Here is an 18,964-nt window from a genome sequence, read left to right as displayed (position 1 = left end):
ATACTCCAGGGAAATGGACTGAAGCAAGACTCACCATTTGTGATGCAGACTCACAGGGCCTCAATGTCATTCCCAGCAGTGTTTTCCAGTTCTGGAAAAGTAATGGAACAAGGCAAGGCAAGTGTCTACTAGACCAGGTGGCTGCAGGCAATGGGATTTGCCCTACACATTGCTTCCTTTTCCATATCACATCTGCCACTGATTTGACAATGCTGAGAGAATAAGTTGTTTGGATGGCAGCAGAAACCATAGAGCTTTGGGGTTTTACTGTCCTCCTTAACAAAATAAAAGCAAGGCTGAAGACCAGGACCATCTGCTTCATTTCCTCATTTTAGTTCCCATGCAACAATAGCAGTTAAGAATAGAAAAACAAAAGTTTTTCTACTTCTGTCTTCAGAAACAGCTGAAAGCATCCCATTTCACAGGGGCCATGTGACAAACTCACTTCCCACATCCCTCCCCAACAGCTGCCCACTCACTGCCTTCCCAGTACTGCCAGACCCTGGCAAACACCACCAGCAGCTGCAACTGCTGATGGTGTCAGCAAGGCAGTTCCTCCAACACTGCTGTTCCAGTTCAGCCTGGTGCCAGCACACAGCTCAAATCTGGATTCACAGGACGTTTTCTCCACTCAGAAGCATAGCACCATTTGTTAGGCAGGCACAATGCCAAGTGAGGCTCCAACACCCTCCTCCCCCCTTCAGTTATTTCATCTAAATTCACAGGGACAAGCTCAGGAAGCCCAGATTTTCAAGCTTTCCTTTCCTTGTGCTTTATGGCAACAGCTTTGAATAAAGGATTTAAATCACATTCATCACCATTGTAAGAGCACTAAGCAAGTAAAACCCGCTCCCTCTAATAAGAGGTAAGAGAGTAAGTAGGAAGGAATATATTATTCCACTCATGCTCCATCCCTGGCAGTATTCAAGACCAGGGTAGACAGAGCTTTGGGTGATATGGTCTAGGGTGAGGCATCCCTGCCTGTGGCAGGGAGTTAAACTAGACAATAATAAGGTCCTTCCCAGCCTTAACTGTTCTATGATTCTGATTCCTTTATGACCAGCTTAAGTCAACTGTCACAAAAGAAACTACAGAGCACAATCCCATGAGTGCAGGCCTCTTGCTACCGAGAGAAACAGCAAATTCCAACTTGAACCAAGTCACTTTATTGGATGGAGGGCGATACACAAAACACAAGAGAAAAGAGGGGTGATATTTGGTACAGAGTATAAGAACTGTTTATCTAGATAGCTGGAAATGCATGCATGGCTGGACAGTGAAGTAGGAGTCCCACTGAAACCCAGAGGGTGGCTCTTGGCATGACTTCAACTGTCATGGTCACTGTCCCCAAGGGTGTGCTTGTCAAAGAGGTACTCCGCCATGCCATACTTTGGTGCCCCCATCTTCCTCAGATTGGTCACATGGTCACCCAGCTCCTTGATGGCTTTGACCTGCTCATCCAGGTAATGAGTCTCAATGAAGTCACACAACTGAAAAGGAAAGAAAAAGAGTTGGAATTTAGGCCTGGGAACAGCTTATCCTGCTGCAGCAGCATCTGAAATCCTACCCATCCTCTCTACAGACACAGAAGTGAGAATTTAAAAGCTACAGCCTTTGGTTGTGCCTTTGCAGTATCAGAACAAGGCCAAACCAAAGCAGGCTTAGCTAGCACACTTGCTCCAGAACTATGCAGTACATCAGCTCAGGAAGCCTCTCCATGGGAAGCAATAGCAAAGTTACTAAACAGATTTAGAAACCCCCACTGCACAGCACTTGAATTCATCACATGAGGATTTACATAGGTAGAATGGCTCCCCTATGTTATTTCTTTTAGAAAAGTCCCTAAAAACTTAGGCAGGACACTCCTAAGAGTACTAGGACAAATCCCTTCCTGATACTAAGAAGTCTCAATCCAGCCTTGCCAGTAACTGTAATGTGTGAAGAAAGCTGTGTTTTCAGGCACTGTGTTATGAAGTGTCAGGGCTTTTAACATTTGGAAGAAGCAGCTCCAAAATTTGATGGCAAAAGAGCCTTATGACAGAAAGCCTTTACAGGCATCCACTTGGTTTAAAGCCAGAACTCATCCCCCACAAAAGCAAGACTTTTTTTGTAGAGCTTTATATATTTCTCCTCTTCAAGATGCTGTTCATAAAGAGCTCTCTGTTCTGAGAGCAACAGAGGGGCTTGCACAAAGCCATGCACCCACTGTTCTGTAAGGTGGGCCTCAGGCACCCTAACACACTGCAAGTAGTCCTCCTGGAAGGAGATGGCAACAATCCTACACCAAATGGTTAAGGTACAAGCCAACACCTCAGCATTTCCTTTTGGAAAGGCTATACCACCAGTTCACATACTTTTTCCATCTTCAGTAACATCAGGGACACAAAACTTGCCCCCATTCCCACACTACCAGACAGCCAATTGCAGAGCTCCATTCTCAGCTTCCACTTACATGTGGATCATTCTTTTCAGTTGCCAGTTTGTGCAGCTCCAACAGTGACTGGTTCACATTCTTCTCCAGGTGCAGGGCACATTCCATTGCAGTCAGTCCATTCTCCCAGTCATCACGATCTGGCTTCTAGAAGGGGAAAGCACATGACCATAATTTCTCTTAAGTACCCACAGACCAGTAGGGAGGAAAGTCTTTCAGATCAGTCTCAAAGCCTGTTTAGAGCAAGTTCAGGCATTTAGGCATCTTCAAACATTTGGCAAGCACACAGTGCACACTCAGAACAGGACTGCATGTCCCAGACCTGTTCCCATTCCCCAGGTTCTCTTCTTGTAGGCAAGACAGCTAAGAGAGCTACCGCTTCCCTCCTCCTGTTAAAACCTAATGGTTTAAACATCTGCCTACGTAACTAGCCAGCAGCCACAGTCCCAGAAACAAAGCAGTTAAGACACCAGGGCAGGCAAGTCTAACTTTCAACTCAGAACTGCCTAGTAGAGTCTGGTGTTTCCAAGCACTCACTTACTAGTAAAGCAAGGGAATCCTTCTCACAAGCCTATCACTCTGTTTGCTGTTTCCCTCATGAAGAGTTATGTTACATTAAACAGGCTTTACAACACTGCTTGCTTTCTGCTGTTCCAAATTATCTCATTAAAGTAACTTCACAAAACCTTGCAGTGAGCTTAAGAAGCAACAGCAAACTTGACATTTTATGTTCCTGTGACAAGGCAGTTGAGTTCTCTACAAAACGAGCATAGCTAACACCACTAAATCTAAGGTAGGTGAACCAGCTGTGTGTTCTAGTTACCCTCAGCCCACAGCAAACCACCTAGGGCCAGGTATTCTCTTCTTACACAAGTACCTTTTATTGGCCAGTCAGCCAATTATCAATTTACTACCCATCTCTAGATTTTGGGCTGAGTGCCACACAGATCACAGCAATGCAGTGTGTTTAGGTACAGTCAGCTGCTTCAGGGCTCACAGGGACATTAATCCCCCTTCCGGCATGGAGGCAGGCCACAAGCCTAGTTCTGCATTAGACAGGACAACCCATAGCTCCACTCCTTACCTTGATGTCCTGCAAGAAGATGCGCCCGCCCCTCTGGTTCTGCAGCTTCATCAGTTTCTCAGCATGCTCACGCTCCTCGTGGGACTGATGCAGGAAATACTTGGCAAAGTTTTTCAGAGCCACATCATCCCGGTCGAAGTAGTAGGACTAAAAAATAAGAATTCATACAGTCACGCCCCCAAGCCTCACTCCAGCAGCCACACAAAGTCAAATCCATACTACAACTTCAGATCTGTCCCCTATCAGCCCTGCTTTCAGGGCTGCTGGAGTCCAAGGCCAGCAGCAGCACTGACATCAAGGCAGCCTGGCAAAACTCTTCCCTTAGGGGAACTCACATTCTCCTGACCAGAATTAAATCTTAACGTGTATGTCTACCATGAACAAATAAACGTTATTTCTGGTTCAGTTCTGAAGATACAAAAAGAACTCCCACCCCATAGATTACTGTTCTGAGCATCACTCAAATGCCTTAGATACAGCAGACTTGAAAAGCCGTTTTCAAGGAAGAAGAATGTTCCTGCTCCTTTTGTTTGCCCAAGTTTGTTTACAATGATCACAAGTTGATGCTCTGACTTGCAATACCAGATAAAGGTGACCAAGTTCAAGGTAATTTTGCAATAAAACCCCTGTGGCTCCCCAGGCTTATCAGGGATTAAATTAGGAAGGACAATTCCTTTTTTGAGGAAAAAAACCCCACATCTAAAAGTCAAAAGGAACTAAACAGCAAGTACAAGACTGCTTTTTCTTTTTAAAGCAAAACCTGTAACAGCACTTAGAAGACATCACACTGCTTGTTTGTTCTTTGGTCAGAGCCATCAGGCAGGGTTCAATCAAAAGCTTTGTATCAGATGCCAGTTATTTAATCAAGCTGCTGCAGAAATCTCTGCTTTTAAACCAGAAGCTTGCCTGGGAGGTTGGAGGAAACACACTGGTGCTTGTGTACCACTATCATCCAACAACATAATTACATTCAACTCATGAGGTTCAGACCTTCATGGTGACAGAAAATCAAGCTGTCAAGCCCTACAACTCCAGGCCACAACATACTACCATATCACCATAAAGTCTCAAATTACCTAAACATCTAAAGCACCAGGATTGCTGCACAGAGGTCACAGCTGCTGGTTGCACCAAAGTTGCTCATCACTAACATGGCTAAACGGAGTATCTCGCACCATGTGAAGCATGCGAGCACAGCGCTAAGGAATCCCCGGATTCCTACTAATTCATTTCAAGAAACGACGGACTATGAAAAACCTCGCCTCAAGAGACAAGAACGCCTGTGGGAAAGGTGCCAATCGCTTCGTTACTCATCTCCTGCTATCCAGCCCAGCCCCAAGGGCAGCGCCGCTTGGAAGCTGCTGAGCTGTGCCGTGCTGATAACGAGTCCTCCAAGGGCAACGGACGGAGCGCGGTTAACGTGTAACTGCAGCCCGGCACCGAGATAAAGGCCTCACCTATAGGAAACAAGCGGCCGCCCCACCCCCAGGGAAGGCTGAGAACGCCCCTCAGGCGATGGGGGGGGGGAAGGAGGAGCGTGGTTTCGTCCGCAGGCATCACCCGGCACTCGCAACCCCGCTCCCCAACCGGGGCACCGTGCGGGACCCCAGGCTGCACCCTGGTATAGAGCTCGCAGCGGCGGGGGTCTGCAGGCCCACAGCCACGGCCTTTATCCCTTCCCTCACACCCACCCCCTTCCCCAGGGAGGCCTCACACTGAAGTTCTGATGCTTCTCCCCCCACCCCAACAGGGCCTAAGCACAAGGCGGGCTCGATCCCTCTGGGGAGGAGCCGCACCGGGCCTGGCCTAAGCCCCTCGCACCGCTACCAGAGGCGCTCAAGTAGGCCCGAAGTCCCCCTCTTCCCATTAACCTCCCCTCTCCCCTTAATCCCACGGTGGCTGAGCTCCTCTCGGCCGATCCACTCACCATGCTGAGGTACACATAGGAGGCGTAGAGCTCCAGGTTGATCTGGCGGTTGATGGCGGCTTCGCAGTCCTGGTGGTAGTTCTGACGCACCTGAGAAGGGGGAGCTGCCATGGCGCTGCCTTTCGGTGGGGTGTGTGTCGGTGAAGTCCGGCGGGGCGATGAAGGCGGTCAGCGGTGGCGGCGGGCCCGAGCGCGGCCGGTTCCGTCCAAGCACTGTTGAAGCAGGAACCCGCTCCGCTCTGCCTCGCCGACGAGCTCTGAGGGCCTCCAGCGCCGCGATGACGATTTTATACCGGCGCTGACGTCATCGCGCACGGCCACGCTCCGCCCTCCCACCTCCCTTCTGCTGGCCTAGCGTGACTCAGCACCTTCAGCGCCCGCCACCGCGGCCTCCGGCCCCCGCCGGTGTGGATGACCCCCGTCTCGGCCTAAACGGGGAGGCCCGGGGTGTCTGTGCGGCAGAGCGCGGGGCTCGGGCCGCCCCTGAGGGAGCAGGCTGCAGGTGTGCCCTGCGGCCGTGTTGTGTGGGGTTGGCTGGAGGCCCTGGGGAGGAGTGCTGTGGGTGTGAGCACCGCTGCAGGCACAGAGGCTGGTGGGAAAGCAGCGTTTCTTGCCTTCAGGTGTTGGCCTGATGGGGAGGTTTGGCATAGAGGGTTGTAGGGAGTTCAAACAATGCCATACATCTTCAGAGTGGTTTGGGTTGGAAGGGAGCTTAAAGCTCATCCAGCTGAAACCCCTTCCACTGGAGCAGCTTGCTCAAAGCCCCTGTGTCCAACCTGCCCTTGAGCACTGCCAGGGATGGGGCAGCCACAGCTTCTCTGGGCACCCTGTGCCAGCGCCTCAGCACCCTCACAGGGAAGAGCTTCTGCCTAAGAGCTCATCTCGGTCTCCCCTCTGGCAGGTTCAAGCCATTCCCCTTGGCCTGTCCCTACAGGCCCTTGTCCCAAGCCCCTCTCCAAGTTTCCTGTAGCCCCTTTCAGCACTGTGAGCTGCTCTAAGGTCTCCCCTTAAGGAGCCTTCTCTTCTCCAGGCTGAACAACCGAGTAACCAAATAAAGAAGTAATTGAGAAAGGTCAAATGGAAAAAAATGAACCTTCTGATAATGATCATTTCAGCCACTTTTATTACCACCGCAGGCACTCGAGTTTGTGTGGTTTATTTTCAATAAACACTGGATTATTTTCCTTTCTGAAGTTTCAAGTAGATTATTTGAATTTGGGAGTCCTGGGGCAATGGTTGGACTTAATGATCTTAAAAGTCTTTTCCAACCTAGTTGATTCTATGATTCTGTAAGTGGAACCTTAAGAGCTAGAAAGATCCTACTTAAACCAAGGTTATCCCATAACATAAGGGTCACAAAGTTTTGGCTTTTGCTAAGCCAACGTTCATGTTGAAATAGTACAAGTTATTGAGCCTGTACACTTGGATTAAATCGAGTTTCCTGTAACCAGTTCCTCCTTGAAGGTATTATGGGTGTTTGAACCTTCCCGGCAGTGCATGGTGTCCTATGCGTGACTGCACAGGCGTCTGTCTGCGTGTGAAGGGCAGCACAAGGCTTGTGCCAGCATAACAGCACTTCTCAAGGTTCTCTGAACGCCTGAAGTAACCAGCAGGCAATGGTTTCGTTCGCCTTCCTGTTTTCAGTTGCTTCTGTCAGTTAACCATCAGAAGTAATTAAGATCTATATGTTAACTTGCGGCATACCTATCGCTTCAGGCTGCCACGTACATTTGAAATCTCCTGTTCTCCTTCCACACAAATGCTTATGTAAAGATAAAAAGGCTGGGTGGATTTACATTACTGTTTTCATACCGTAGTATTTCTGCCAGCTTGCAGGTACTTCAAACCAACCTTGTGTTTGGCTGAAAAGGCTTGCCAGAAGCTTGGAGTTGTACTCCTGAAGCACAGACTCTTGCTTAACCTGACATTATTTATATATGTATTTGTATATATATATATGTGTGTGTATATACATACACACAGGCTGGGGAAAGAGTGGCTGGAAAGCTGCCCATAAAAAGGATTTGGGGGTGCTGACTGATGGAGCTGAACATGAGCAGCTTGTGCCCAGGCAGCCAAGAAGCCCCCAGCATCTTGGCCTGCACCAGCACCAGTGCGGCAGCAGGGCCAGGGCAGGGATTGGGCCCCTGTGCTGGGCACTGGTGAGGCTGCACCTCGAATCCTGTGCTCAGTTCTGGGCCCCTCACTACAAAAGAGACCTTGAGGTGCTGGAGCGGGGCCAGAGAAGGGCAATGGGGCTGGTGCAGGGCCTGAAGCCCAAGTGTGGTGGGGAAGGGCTGAGGGACCTGGGGGGTTCAGTCTGGAGAAGAGAAGGCTCAGGGGGGACCTGATGGCTGCCTCCAAGTGCCTGAGAGGAGGATGGAGCCAGGAGGGGCTGGGCTCTGCTCCCAAGGAACAAGGGATGGGACAAGAGGAAACGGCCTCGAGCTGCCCCAGGGCAGGTTTAGATGGAGCTGAGGAACAATTCCTTCCCGAAAGGGTGGTCAGGCATTGGAACAGGCTGCCAGGGTAGTGGTGGAATCACTGTCCGTGGAAGTGTTAAAACCATGTAGACAAGGGCCTTATTGACATGGTTTAGTGGTGGCCTCTGCAATCCTGAGATAACAGTTGAACTTGATGATCTTAAAGGTTTTTCCATCCTCGTTGATTCTGTGATACTGGTGGTTCACTGCAGAGTACATCTCAGTATTCCAGAAAGACTAACCTCGAACCTACAAGTTGTTTTATGACAAGGCTGTGCAATGGCACAGTTTGTAAGCAAAAGAACAGAAATTGCATTAATAATAGGGATATATTTTCTCTGTAGCTTGGACAGCCTGTGCCACCCGTGATTCAATGTCAGTAGGATTAGGGAAGTCCTATATTCTGCTTTCTGGATCAGCTGCAAGTTGCACAATGCACATTATCTTTGATGACAGCAGATTTATGTGACGAGAAGAGGAAACACTGGGTTGTGCAGCCATGTGTCATGGTATCTTTGTGACCGAAGTGAAGAGCTCCCAGTGTGCTGGTCTTACAAGAGTTTATATTCAGCCATAGCCAGACCTTTTCTGTCAACTGTGCAACTCACTCTCTCAAACTACTGTCACATTGTGCTTGAATTTTTACTTTATTTCATGCTGTTTTCTTATGCTTTGGTTTAAGCCACCTTTTATCTCATGCTTTTCATGCCTTTATAAGCATTCTTGGGAAGAAGGCTGCTAACAGCATTACCACACTCGGGCTGAACAGCACGTCAAATGACATTCACATTAATGGCAAAGCTCATTTGTTGCACCTTGTAACACTTCATACTCTACTTTCTATCATATTATTTTCAGTAGGTAATAGTTAATTGCATGCCTGTTACTTATTAAACTATTGGAATTAGAGGGAAGATCCAGGCCTTTCTCATTGAAATCCAATAGATTTGAATTTGAAGAATTTGAATAGAAGAATTTGAATTACCAGAGCCTGGATTCAAATTCTTCTTTCAGTACACTTTCACATACCAGCTCACAGCTGCCCAGGGACTGATCCATCCTCTCAGCTGCACACACAGCAGTGCTTTGAACTCATGTTGGCTCTCAGCTGCTTGGTCTGAAGTAGAAGCATCCTTCATGTTGCCCACAGGCAAAAGTCAGCATATTGTCTGCCTACACAAGCTTCAAATTGTTGAAGACAATCTCTGTTTTCCCTTGGACAAGATCCCATTAGAGACAATGGAGCAAGCTCTCTTGTTTACAACTTACAGAGCACAGACCCCAACGCCAGCCAATTTAGGGACAGTAATGCTTAGCTTCCTCACAGGACAGCTGGAGAGGACAGCTGGAATGTGCAAAAAATCATCACAGCTTCTCTGATGAATGTTTCCATCTATATAAAAAAGATGATTAAGTCAGGGAACCGGTGGGCAGTGGACAAGGTATACCTAGATGCAGAATAATCCACCAAGATTCTGCTTGTACACACCTCAGAGCATCTCAGCAGAGTAGCATGCATCATGTGTGTGTTTATCAGAATCCCAGACTGGTTTGTGTTGGAAGGGACCTTAAAGCTCATCAAGTCCCAACCCCCTGCCACAGGTAGGGACACCTTCCACTGGAGCAGCTTGCTCCAAGCCCCTGTGTCCAACTTGACCTTGAACACTGCCAGGGATGGGGCAGCCACAGCTTCTCTGGGCACCCTGTGCCAGCGCCTCAGCACCCTCACAGGGAAGAGCTTCTGCCTAAGAGCACATCTCAGTCTCCCCTCGGGCAGGTTCAAGCCATTCCCTTTGGCCTGTCCCTACAGGCCCTTGTCCTAAGCCCCTCTCCAGGTTTCCTGCAGCCCCTTTAGGCACTGGAGCTGCTCTCAGGTCTCCCCTTCAGGAGCCTTCTCTTCTCCAGGCTGCCCCAGCCCAGCTCTCTCAGCCTGGCTCCAGAGCAGAGCTGCTCCAGCCCTCGCAGCACCTCCATGGCCTTCTCTAGACTTGCTCCGAGAGCTCCAAGTCGCACTTGTGTTGTTGCCCCCAAAGCTGCATGCAGTACTCCAGGTGGGGGTCTCAGAGAGTAGAGTAGAGGGGGAGAATCCCCTCCCTTGATATGCTGTATGCATCCATCTGTCTGTCTGTGAGAGTCCCTGCCTCAGCCAAGTTTAAGTAGTTTGGGAGCCTGGACTGGGGTTTAAGAGGTGAAGACGTGGTTACAGTGAGTTTCCACAGACAGGGCCATGCACAGCACCATGTAGCAGAGCATCTTACGTGGGTACGGTGTAGAGTATGCTATTAAAAAAGGGAAAGTTTCCATGACTCTTACACTCACTTTAGTATCATTCTACCTGTGCCTATCTTTCCAAATGACAGCAGTGATCTTACTGTGAGCTGAAAAGATGACTATAAAACAAATACTGAACAGTATATGCCCAAAGTAAATTCTGAGCTTGGACCTGATGATCTTCAAGCTCTTTTCCAACCTCATTGAGTCTGATTCTATGAAAAATAGAAGCTGGATTTTTGCTGAGATCATCCTTGAACTAAAACTTAGCATGTGACTTAGGCAGCCAGCTGGACCTTTAACAAGAGGGTTCCCTTGACACGAGCAGAGCGAGCTTGCTGCAGTTGGGCAATGCTCAGGAATGCACTAAGTTTTATTTATCATTTGTAGAAATGGTTCTCCTTGAGCTTTAAAACACTTGGGTTTTGCCATTGCTAGTTTTATGCTTGGAATAATAACAGATCTGAGTTAAACAGCAACTGTTCCACATCCAGTGAGCAAGAGAAAGCTGGATGTGCCTCGAGTATTATATCAACAAATATATAGTAACCTTTTTGCAAAGCTCAAAGTCCTGTAAATGAGATAAACTGCACATCCAGTCAAATATTTGCTATGGAGACCTCCCATTCCACCCACAAACCGCAGTGTAATTCAGCTCACAGACTCTTATGTAAACACAAAAGCAACCCTAAACTTGGCTGCGAGGTTGGTCATGTGTCTGGAAACTTGACACTGATCTCAACTGTGAGCTTCCAAAGCCAGTTTGTTAAAAACACCTGGGTTCCACTTGTGCTTTAAGATACCCTGAAAATGGAACCACAATTAACTGCAAATTCCCCCTCTAGCTCCTGGGGCAAAACATTTTATAGTCATTTCAGTGCCTGGATTTCTAGATGAGGGAAATGCAGGGTTTAGGCAATAGGTTTGCACTGGGTACTTGCAGCACAGAATACAAATGCCTGGGTCATGCAGAACTGCTGGTTCCTGGAAACACAGTCCTAGGAAAGACAAAGGATACTTGAAGTTACTCTAAGAAACATGTTTAGAACACTGAGCTGTTTTGCTCAAAGTAAGCCCTAAAGACACAATCATCTCTAAGTGTCTGTACTGCAGGGGTTTGCAGAGAAGTAAAATAGAACTCATTTTAGCCAGACAGTTTCTCAGCTGTGTTCCAGTTCTCTCAGGAACATTTTGCACACAGTGTGTCTGAATGAGGTGCTGCAGGAGATGATTTGTTCAGGATACACTTTGAATTCAAGTTTTCTTCTTTAACATGCCTCTAAAAATGTGCTTAGAGGCGAGAGTGAGGAAGAACCATGTTAATACAATAACTCCATTTCCCTGGTGTGGCCAGAAGGAGAACTTGGTGAATTTACTAGCATGTATCAGCCCCATTTAATCCAATTTCAAGCCTAACTCTACTCTCTGTGATTGCAAGCTCTGATCCAGTGGCAGCTGTGCACTAGGTGAACATACCATAGCTTTCACAAGACAGCTTTGTTAAGCTGCAAAAGCCACAGTTAGTTCAGCATTGACATTCCACAATCCACAGCCTTTGCTATACTGTCATCAGCCTCTTGTAGTGTGACCCGTTTCCTTCCCCTCTCAGATTTAGTCTTAAAAACAAGGGGGTGGCATTATTCCCATTCCCTGTTTCTGTTGTACTTATTTTTTTCCACAGATATTAAAAAGCTGGGAAAACCCCCAGTGCTTGCAAACAGAACCACCCAGCTAAAGTCAACAACTGCAGGGAAGTTTCTCAATACACCACAAATCACCTCCTTCCTATCATGAATTCCCCTGCAAAACACTGGTAGGTGTTCAAGCCTTCATGAATGACTGGGCAGCTTCATTCCAAGCAGGATGCACAGCCAAAATGTAATTTTTCATAGAATCATGGAATGGGTTGGGTTGGAAGGGACCTTAAGATCACCCAGTTCCAACCCCCTGCTATGGGCAGGGACACCTTCCACTAGAGCAGCTTGCTCCAAGCCCCTGTGTCCCACCTGGCCTTGAACACTGCCAGGGATGGGGCAGCCACAGCTTCTCTGGGCACCCTGTGCCAGCACCCCAGCACCCTCACAGGGAAGATCTTCTGCCTTATCTGCAACCTGAAATTCCCCTGTTGCAGTTTGGACCCATCACCCCTTGTCCTATCACTCCAGTCCCTAATGAAGAGTCCCTCCCCAGCATCCTTGTAGCCCCCTTCAGACACTGGAAGCTGCTCTGAGTTCTCCACGCAGCCTTCTCTTCTCCAGGCGTTCTGAACAGCCCCAATGTTCTCAGCCTGGCTCCACACAGGAGCTGCTCCAGCCCCTGAGCATCCTTGTGGCCTCTTCTGAACTTGCTCCAACAGCTCCATGTCCTTCATATGTTGAAGACACCAGAACCGCACACAAGGCTGCAAGTGGGGTCTCATGAGAAGAGAGTGGAGGGGCAGGGATCACCTCCTTGGACAAGCTTCAAACAGATATCTATCCCCTCTATCCCACAGGCTCCCAGCACAATGCCACAGCACATTGTAGGGTTATCAAGCAAGAATAAGTGGTGGCCCTGCACTTGGGCAGCAAGAAGACAGGGATTGGTGGGGGAAGTAAAGCAGCAATACAGAATATTTGAGATGGAACCATGGAGCTTTCAAAGCTTCCCTATCCCATGGTTGTGTCTAGAAACCAGGTTCTCCATCTGCCATTGCATGCTCATATGTGTGATTATTGCTCATCCCCAAGATGCCATTTTGGCAGTTTGTGCAACATCAAGTTGGAACAGACATTCTACAGCATTATGCCTTCCAGAGTAGGTGGTGGTTGCTATTATATTTAGCCACTCAAAAAGGGGCAGGCAGGCAAACGCTTTCAAGCATGATGAGAAGAAACAAGCTTTTACATGGAACTGGCAGTTAAACACCAGCTTAAAGAACAAACACCAGCTTAAGGAACATGCACCAGCCCGATAAAGCACCAGCTCCACCAGAAAAACAAGCAGTGGCCCATGGCATGATCTCTCTCAGGCAGGACATGCTGATGGGGAGGGCACCTCACACTGCTGCTGTTGAACAGGTCTCTCCAGGAATTTATTTCATGGCTTGTTTAGAGGAAGCAAAGAGATTAGATTATTTTAGTGGCTTAGAAGAACCAGAGGCTTGTTCTCTACAGACACAAAGCATAGGTTGGTGAGGTTGAAAGCAGAGGGAGTCTTCTAAGTGTCTGTGGGAAAAGCTGGTTCCTGCTGTGGTGCAAAGACACCCACGTGGTTTATGCAGCTGAGATGCAGCCACAACCCCACAGGCTCCACACACGCAGACACACACCTTTCCTGCTGGGTGTAGTTTCTTCCTAAGCCACATCCAACCCCTTGGCAGCAGGGTGAAATTTGGCAGCAGGGTCAAATTCATGTTGATGCTGCATCTGCTCCTACATGTGCTGCCTGTGGAGCAATGAAAATGGACAGAGAAATACATGTGGAAGATGGTCAGTAGGGGCAAGACCTGACCTTGGTATTAACACATAGGATCAGATATGAAGACCGTGTATAAGTTGTGTTCAACTCAGCAGATGTTGGGCCATGCCCACAGATAACAGCATTCCACCAACCAATAAAGCAGTTACAGAACACACCACCCACTCCATGCAGGCAGCCAGATAACACAGAAGGACAACTATAGGAGTATGTATGCTATAGAGAGAGGTATATAAATGCCTTAATCACATCTTGCTATTTCAGACCATAGCAGATGCTCTGCTGAAACAGGAAGAACCCCCTGCTGAAACAGGAAGAACCTCTTAAACCTTGGCCATGTGCTAATGCTGCCCTATGGCTTTGGTCAGCTGGAAAGATTCTTCTGCTAAAAGCTGCTATTATCAGTAGCAAAAGATGACAGTCTGCAGCACTCCCAGATTTTTCTAGGATAGCAGCCAGCTCCATTTTAGGTTCAAGACAACCAGAGGAATGCTCTGTCTGGTCTAAGGAATCAGTTCTTCCACTCAGTTGCTCTATGTTATGAGCAGGCTTGTTCAGTCATGCATGGCCACACTGCCCCAAACCTGTCTAAATAGGCAGTGATGACCAAGACTGAAACCACTCAAATCAGGAACTTTCCAGCACAACAAGAAAAACACAAGATTTCCCCTCCACACTTGTTTAGCACAGGCTGAACTCCCTGCTTTCTGTTCAGTGCTCTTGGTTCATTCTAGAAGCCAGTGTGAAGGAAAGGAGTAAGCTTGGAGTAAAGCTACAGCATGCAGCTGAAACATTCACACAGCTTAAGGCTGTCAGAAAGGGGAGACTGCAATCCTCACACACAAAGAGACCTACACACACATTATTTGCCTCTTTTCCCTGTCTCAGCTGCCCTGCTTACCCCACACTAGCTTCAGTGTTCATCAGTGTCTCTCTAGGCCAACTCAGTTCATGAAGAAGGAGGAGAAGAGTGAAAACCAACCATTTTTGGTCAGTTTCTAGGCTTGGCTTTGATCATGGCTTGATCTAACAGGCTCCAGACTTGGGTACAGGGTGGGAGAACAGCAGGTTGTTCGATCAGCTCAAGCCTTCAGGTTATGCCTCCATGCTGGGGCTGCAGGGTGGTGGCCCAGCTCCATAGCAATGAGAAGCAGAAGGAGAGAGGAATAAGAAGTGAATTGTTTCAAATAACACAGCCAGATCCGTGAGAGCTATATATACCATATACCCCACAGTATATGGTTTATGCTTGAGAGCTAGAAAACACCCTTCCTGAAAGCAGAGGATGCTTCCTCACACCTGCACGGCCAAGGTATATGTACCCAAAACCGCATGGGCTATAAACCCTGTGCCTAATTTGAAGATGTTAAAGCAAGCCCAGAAAGGAAATGTCTGCAATGAGTTCTCTTACAAAGCATTTCTGAAGTCAGGAGGTGCAGGTTGAGCAACAGGCTGACATCAGCTGAAACAACAAGCTGGAGGGAGTGGCTCTGATGCTGAACCATGCGGACGTTTCCAAGGTCATCATGTAAGACATCACTCCTGACTGGGATGAAAAAAAGAAGCCAGAATTGCAGCACTGTTACCTAAGGCAGGAAACTTTGTCAGTAAAGTTCAATTGCATGAACTGGGTCAGCATGACCATGCAGAAAAGCTACAAGCCTTTTACTGGAATCATAGAATGGTTTGTGCTGGAAGGGACCTTAAGATCATCCAGTTTCAACCCCCTGCCATGGGCAGGGACACCTTCCACTAGAGCAGGTTGCTCCAAGCCTCATCCAGCCTGGCCTTGAATTTATAAGCAACTGCATCCCAAGCCACAGTAAGGCTTAACTAGCAGCGAAGCCTGCCTGACACAGGCGATTCCTACTTCTTTCCCTGCTCCTGTAGCCTCACTGTAACAGATCTTCCCTGGAGAAGAGGCTGTGTGTAGCCCAGGTCCTTGCCCGGCAAGGAGTATGCACCCCAGCCCTTCCTCACTTGTTATTCCGAGTGCCTCATTTCCAGAGGCAAGGGTCAAATGGATTTGCCATCAAACCTTGTGGTTATTTAACTCCCACTCATCACACTCCTCTTTGATCAGTCAGTTCACATCCATAGACAAGGAAAAGGCTCTCTCACTGCCCTGTTAAGAAACAGTTTTGTATCTAAGATACCCATGAGCCAGAACTGCCCCTCTGTATCCTTTGCCACCAATTGTGACTGGTCCAAACAGCTGGCAAGTGATATTTGCTGCTCCTGCTGTTTAGCCGTAGAGTAGAAGTAGGCCTCCCTGTAAATGTGAACATTTCAAGATGAACCGGGTGAACCAATCTAGTAAAGGCATACATCCACTTCCAGTGTTTTCTACTGAAATGCCTTTTCCTTTGCATCATCACCTTTGTCCTGCTTGCAGTACCCTGTGTCATCACAAATTGCATCATGTGGGAGGGGTTCAGCACCTCCTTGCTCTGCTCCAGGGGGCAGGAAAGCAGCTTGATCCAGAAGTGGCTCAGTCCAGGAGAAATGCGTATTTCCTAAGCTATTTCAACCTAAAGTGGCCCATAGTCACTTCACAGTCACACAACCACACAGAGGCCTACAGTAACAGCTGGCAAACCAAGAACACAGCTGAAAACTGCAGAGACTCAAAAGGAAGGAGGAAGGGGACTGAGAATCTGTTTCTACATCCACATCCAGCATAAGAAACACCAGTGCATGGAGAGACTGAGGAATGGGAAGAGAAAGTGACACCATCATTAGTTTAGATCATCTGGAAACCTTTCTCTTCTTGTACCAAGTCCTTCAACAGTGCCTTCCTTCAGAAACAATTGCTAAGAGGCAGTTCTACCCCTTTTCCCCATACCAGCCCCAACCATACTCGGGTCTCTTTTGATTTCAGTCTGTTTCTGCTTCCTCTTAGGTATCAGGATTGAGCAACAGCACCTATGAAAGCAACCAAACCCTAAGGGCTGGGAAGTGGGAAGTGGACAGAACGTCTTCTTGACCAGCACATGACCTTTATTCATTGTCCTTCTTGAGAATGAGATGGCATTTCATTTCCAGGAGTGTTTTGTTTCATATCTGCAATAACCAAACTAAGAAAGGCAAAGAGCACATTTTAAAGAACATCTAGCAGATTGTCCTTGCATTATAGCACAAGCTGGGGAGGGACATTAGGGACTGTAGTGACAGGACAAGGGGTAATGGCTTAAAACATAAACAGGGGAAGTTTAGATTGGATATAAGGAAGAAGTTCTTTACTGTAAGGGTGCTGAGGCACTGGAATGGGTTGCCCAGGGAAGTTGTGAATGCTCCATCCCTGGCGGTGTTCAAGGCCAGGTTGGACAGAGCCTTGGGTGACATGGTCTAGTGTGAGGTGTCCCTGCCCATGGCAGGCGGGTTGGAACTGGATGATCTTAAGGTCCTTTCCAACCCTAACTATTCTGTGATTCTATGATTCTAAGTCAGGGAGTATGTGGAAGGTGGCAGCGCTTTGCTTGACCTCCAGAGTTCAGTTGTCTTGGGAAGAATCCTGTCATTTGCACCTCTTCCTAGGAAGATAGCAGAAAGAGGCATCTGAGAAGCCAGTCACAGCCACAGCACTCCTCCCCCTCCTCCCATTTCAACCAGAGGTTTAATAGCATTTGGGGAGGGTGGAAGGACCAGTATAAGTGACATTTGCATAGCCAACACACCTACCTAATCCTACCATCACAAAGCAGGAAAGCTCATTTTCCTATGAGTACATTCCACTTTGTTGGGAATCATATACATTAGTTCTGCTTTTTCAATATATATAACTGTGTCATAACTTATCTGAATCTTCTTTCCATCAGTAGAACCAGCCCAAGTGACACTGACACCTCATTACTTTGCCTCAGGCTGCCTATAACACCGGGGAATCTCCCTGCTCACCAGCCTACCCAGCCCAGAGCAACTCCAGCTCACCATGACCTCAGCTTGCAGCAAGCAGTGACAGGCCAAGAGGAATAGCTTTAACCTGCCCAAGGGGAGACTGAGATGAGCTCTTAGGCAGAAGAGGGTGCTGAGGCGCTGGCACAGGGTTCCCAGAGAAGCTGTGGCTGCCCCATCCCTGGCAGTGTTCAAGGGCAGGTTGGACACAGGGGCGTGGAGCAAGCTGCTCCAGTGGTAGGTGTCCCTGCCTGTGGAAGGGGCCTGGACCTGGATGAGCTTGAAGGTCGCTTCCAACTCAAACTAGTCCGGGATTCTACAAACGGACCACAGGAAATTGAACACTAACACCCCACCACTGACAGCTGCCATCCTGAGCACAGCCTCCATTGTGACAGCATTACCGGCTCTGACATCATGAAAACTCATCCTAACTACTTTTAGGCATCTAAAAGTTAGCCGGGTTCTTTTAGCTATCTTTTTAGCTATCATTGGCAAGAAATGGACACTTCCAAAGATGGTTCATCCCATTGTAAAATAAGTTTAAGGAAAATGGCATGTTTTGCTTTCTGCAGGTCTCTCCCTCCTTACACTGACTACAGAAGAAGCCCCAACGGTTAGATTTGTCTTACCTGGTTGAATTTTATGCTGCTGAAATTTGGTGAAATTACACCAAACAGAGTCTATCTTCCTATTGCCATAGCCTGTTCCCCAGCACTTACACAGAACACAGGCAGAAGCTCTGGGCTAAAGAGTTCAGAGAGGACATCCCTGAGGCAAGACACTAGATCTTGAGCAAAACAATCACATGGGAGGAAAGCAAAACACCACGGCAGAACTGATCTTTAACTTTCCTATTTCAAACTGTCGTTGATGAGATGGGAAAGCTCCACAGAGGCTTGCAGTAGCCAGTGATGGATATGCTTAGACCTTCCAAATACCTCTGGTGAGAGGCTAAACCATGACACATGAAAGGGATGAAATGGATGCTCTGCTTTGGGGGAAGATGATGTGGGAAAGCCAGTCCAGAATAGGGGAAATTATCATGTTTGGTTTGTTATTCACGCCTCTGCTCTATCATTTGATATTGGTAATATGGGGTTCACCAGTCAACGTAAAACAATTAAAAGTTACTCCTCTAAGTTTAAACTTCTACTGCTCTAGTAATCAATGTAGAGAAATAATCATTCAAATTCCAGGAAGTATCCAGAGTGCAAACATCTATATATAGGCTGTGGACACTGCTTACCTGAGCTTAGGAGAGGACTTTGTGTCTCTCTTCTGCTCCGGCTGTGCTTTCAGGGACAAGTCATCTCTTAATCAGCCGTCTAGTATTAGTCTCAGAAGACCACATACTGTGAATCAGTAAAAATACAACTTAATGGTCCAATAGGGAAGACTGGCAGTGATGTGAA

General features: G+C 47.8%; 1 protein-coding gene across 1 annotated transcript; it reads right to left on the bottom strand.

Moving 5' to 3' along the window:
- Positions 1-1,150: 1,150 nt before the first annotated feature.
- On the bottom strand, positions 1,151-5,712 carry FTH1 (ferritin heavy chain 1). The gene is made up of 4 exons (XM_057432198.1): positions 5,443-5,712; positions 3,516-3,662; positions 2,453-2,578; positions 1,151-1,490 (listed from the first exon to the last, which is right to left on the bottom strand). The coding sequence occupies exons 1-4, from the start codon at positions 5,551-5,553 to the stop codon at positions 1,326-1,328; spliced, it is 549 nt and encodes a 182-aa protein (XP_057288181.1). The 5' UTR covers positions 5,554-5,712; the 3' UTR covers positions 1,151-1,325.
- Between the last annotated feature and the right edge of the window lie 13,252 nt (positions 5,713-18,964).

The sequence above is a fragment of the Pezoporus wallicus genome, unplaced genomic scaffold, assembly GCF_028554395.1.
Source record: "Pezoporus wallicus isolate ANWC-B61680 ecotype Strahan unplaced genomic scaffold, APGP_CSIRO_Pwel_v1 contig_8755, whole genome shotgun sequence".
NCBI classification, from domain to species: Eukaryota; Metazoa; Chordata; class Aves; order Psittaciformes; family Psittacidae; genus Pezoporus; species Pezoporus wallicus.
Note: the sequence above shows the minus strand (reverse complement) of the source record. Positions and strands in the feature narration are given on the sequence as shown.